Here is a 4,156-nt window from a genome sequence, read left to right on the forward strand (position 1 = left end):
CCTAGGCCCGAAACGTCAGCCTTTCTGCTCCTGTGATGCTGCTTGGCCTGCTGTGTTCATCCAGCTCTGCACCTTGTTGTCTCGGATTCTCCAGCATCTGCAGTTCCTACTATCTCTGATTCGATGTTAATTGCATGATTTGTTTTCATCTGAATGCATAGATTTTGTTTTGCAGCCTGTAACCAAGTCCAGCCCAGTTTTCGTTATGCCTACTGAGCCTAGCATCCTTAGGCATGATCACATTCTTAAGCTTGATCTTACACTGTTGGTGTCTACTTCTTTACCAACTAATTCATTATGTTCTGTTGGGATCAAGCATCACCATGAAAGTTTACTTTACCGCAGAACTCTGTTTGTCTGTATGCCATTGCAGAACTGGTAATGATGTTGTGGGATTTCAAGCCTCACCCAGTGAGATATTGCTGTACTGGTCTCAGATAATGTATAATTAATATACTAACACTTTTTCAGTGGGCAGGGAACCAGAACATCTTAATTCTTGGTGTTACGAATCACCAGATGACTATCGGTATGGAAATCACCTTTATGCTGATCCTAAAGAACGTGAGAAGGAGCAACATGAAAAGAATAAAAAGTGAGTGAGCATACTTTACCTGTTTCCATATAATATTTAAAAATACTTGGGAAATTTCTGGCAATGGACAATGATTAGCACTGTGTGTGTCACCTTTCCAGTTTAATAACCTTGGTGATGAAGAGGGACAGTGATTCTGATGGAGGTCAAGGATTAGGTTGTGGGTAGCAATAATGTGCAGTAACATGGAATGATGAGGAATGAAGGTTTGTGTTGTGATCCCCACATCTTGAAATACTTATCTGAACATCGTCACTATGTACGAGAGTTGAGACCAGAAGTATCTACACAGAGAGGGAGGAGGTGCCTTGTTCCTGGGCTGTGGTATGCTTGTGCAGCTGTTGTAATTTTCAACAACCCTGGGCCAAGACTACGAATCTTCTCAAATAACATGACAGGTACATAATATAGAAAGATTCAATCAGAAAACAATGGAGAAACTGAGAAACTGTAACCAAAGTACTTCACTGGATGGAAGGTTGGCCTCTCTTATTTCTCATGCAAAGATAATATTGTTTGCATATATTTTGAATTTGTGATTTAACTTCAGATTCCTCAACCACCAGGCTACTTGATCCAGCCAATATGCTGCAATATGATGACTTTAAGAAGTGTTATGGGGAGATCCTTTATCGCTGGGGTCTGCGAGAGAAGCGAGCAGAGGTGTTGAAGTTTGTTTCCTGCCCTCCAGACCCTCACAAGGGGATTGGTAAGTTTAGAAATCTTCCCTTGTGCTATGTTTGACTCCAACCAGCAGAGTCTTCTCATTGACTCTAATTTTACGTGGGCTTCTTGATGCCACAATTGATTAAATGTAGCATTGATGTCAAGGGTGTTCACTTGCATCTCCCATTTCCTTAGTTGCTTGACAATTGAGAAAAAATGGTGTAATTCTCAATTTAAGTCCATTTACGTTTATGTCTGCTTTCTCCTTCAGAATTTGGTGTGTACTGCTGTCACTGCCGCAGTGAAGTACGAGGGACGCAGTGTGCTATTTGCAAAGGATTCACCTTCCAGTGTGCTATCTGCCATGTTGCTGTTCGCGGATCTGCCAACTTCTGTCTTACCTGTGGACATGGTGGCCACACGAGTCACATGATGGAGTGGTTTAGGACTCAGGAAGTGTGTCCCACAGGCTGTGGCTGCCATTGCCTGCTAGAGAGCACATTTTAAAAGCAGACTGCTCCTGCTTGTGATAAGATGCCTTGAATAGTGCTCCAGGATATTCTGTCTGTCTGCTCTTAACTGAAATTGTGACTGTCTGTTGATCAGAGATGTGAAAACTTTAATCAATGAATGAACCTTAAGACTGGAATTTTATTCTTTTGAGGCACCCAAGATAAATCTTCAGACTTTCACAATATCTGGACTCTGCTTCAAGGAGTGGAGGGAGCATGATTTGCACATATTCTCCAATACAGCAGCAATGAATTTCCAAGTTGAAATGCAAGACTTATTCTAAGAGCGTATCTTAAAATAGACTGAAATGGGAATTTGTTTACTTGTTAACAGTTATCACCATCCAGCTGATGATGGTCATCGCTGTCCAGCTGTTGATGGTGATCCTACATACTTGTCCTGTATGAGTGAATATACTTCAGACTTGAAGTGACGACAATCCATAAAGCCGTGATTGGTAAGTCAGGCCTTTTGAGTGGAAGTATTAAGCTCCCTCAATGGTTTGTGCAGTTATTTCTCGTTTCACAGTTTGCTGCTAATTTGTTTTCACACTGCAAGTGCAGTATTTGCCTTGACTTGCTCAAATTGAAGAGTCAATAATTTAATTCTAAAAGGTACTGGTGCATTATGGATTTACTGCCACCTTCACTCTTGGAAGTGGAATTAAATGTCACCTCAGCCTAACTGCTGTATCTACTCGATCAAAGTATCAGACTCGAAATGTATGTGACCAGTCTAGAATGCTAGTACAATAGTGGATTATCTCTGAAACCTGGGGTTGAGGCTCATTACTGGATAAATACATAGAGGTTAACTGTGTTTCTGACTGTAGTACTTAACCTGGGACTGCTTGATAATGACGCTTTGCTCAAAATGGAAAATACTCCATTTCTTATTCCTAAAGTCCTACATCTTGAGCACAAAATAATAAAGTTGATTGGGCAGTTCTTTAATGGATTGACCACATCAAATGCTATGCCATCTTTCATCATCTTTATTTAAATGGGTCCTTCAGCTAAATTGGCAGGTTCTGTCAGAGATTAAGGAATTGCCCAGCAACTGATTGGATGGTGGGATTGAATGAAAGTGTGAGCATAGGTACTAATCATAGTACTGACACATAATTTACCCTTTGCTACCCTGGGGACAGGGCTTTCTTGATTTTGGAAGACATGAAGTACTCCGATTGTAAATTCTACTGCTTTAAACAGTGGCTTGAAGTGTGTTAGCCAGTGTTAAGGATACAGGACTCTAATTCAAACATTTCATCTGCACTAACAGCCATTCTTGAGGCTCTTTCTGGGAGAAGCCATTTTCTGGTTATTTTCAAATCCATTTAGTGAAAGTCACTGCACGTTTCCTCTGAAAACATTGATCCTCTCATAAGCATTTGAGTCTATTTTCAGGAAGAGGGAGCAGCAGGTTTCCAGTTTTTTTTTTACTTTGCTGCAGCTATTTTAGCTAAACTCCAATTATTAATATTGGCTGAAAAATGAATAGCAAATTCTTTAATAACTTTATTCGAGGAACTACCTCAATGGCTGGCTGCACAGTGGCCAAGTTTAGAAGACAATAAACTCATGGATCATACAATCCCACAACCCCTTGAAACATCATCTCAAACTGGAACTATTATTTGTATCACTTTAATATTTCAGCCATTTGCACACGTTGATTTTTTTTTTGTTTTATAAAGATCAGTTTTCCTGACACTTCCCACGTTCCTACTAGTTTGGTACTTTGTAGTTAGGTCACGTAAGGTCCAATATGATTTATATTGTATGATTAATACCTGGTTTTGTATCTATTGAAATTAGCAGATTGCTGTAATGCTTGATGTAACCACTTTGTTTCTACAGTATGGGAAATTAAATGGAAAAATAGATAAGCACCAGAATTGTGTGTTTCCAGAGGTGGCATGTGTGGAGGCACGAAGGCAACTTGATGAGATGAGATGGTGTTGTATCTGAAACCTGCTGCTTTCTCATTTCCATTGGGGTGGGAAGGCCTATAGTCAACTTCTTAAAGCCCTTAAGTGCCTGATTGAGGGACTGGACGTAAAACAGAGAATTTTCCAAACAGATCCAACCCTTTCCCATGTTACTGAAGCTCTTGACCACTCTCACTGTGACCCTCAATTCCAGAACAACCCCTACAAATCACTTCTATTCTAGATCCTGAGTGTCCTACCATCAACAGTTACAGCGCCCTCTGTGGTGGATGGTGTGGTGCTGCCAAATGTGACAGCTGCCTGCCTCTAACTGGTAAGCAGCTCTCATCAGGTGGGACTTTGATGCCAGGGGTTTAATGCCAAGGGTAGCTTTGCCAGTGGCCTCACTCATGCTCCATTGACATTAGGTAGCAAAGCAGATCTCAAGCTGG

General features: G+C 40.9%; 1 protein-coding gene across 1 annotated transcript in view; it reads left to right on the forward strand.

Moving 5' to 3' along the window:
- The window catches only part of LOC125485056 (GATOR complex protein WDR59-like), a 4,992-nt gene extending 2,242 nt beyond the window's left edge, over nucleotides 1-2,750 (forward strand). Inside the window, exons 3-5 of the mRNA XM_048606058.1 lie at nucleotides 472-595; nucleotides 1,162-1,304; nucleotides 1,533-2,750. Of these exons, the coding sequence (XP_048462015.1) occupies nucleotides 472-595; nucleotides 1,162-1,304; nucleotides 1,533-1,768 (503 nt within the window). The 3' untranslated portion in view covers nucleotides 1,769-2,750. The remainder of the gene's footprint in view (nucleotides 1-471; nucleotides 596-1,161; nucleotides 1,305-1,532) is intronic.
- The last annotated feature ends 1,406 nt before the right edge of the window (nucleotides 2,751-4,156 follow it).

The sequence above is a fragment of the Rhincodon typus genome, chromosome 15 (assembly GCF_021869965.1).
Source record: "Rhincodon typus isolate 14 chromosome 15, sRhiTyp1.1, whole genome shotgun sequence".
In the NCBI taxonomy this organism is placed as follows: Eukaryota; Metazoa; Chordata; class Chondrichthyes; order Orectolobiformes; family Rhincodontidae; genus Rhincodon; species Rhincodon typus.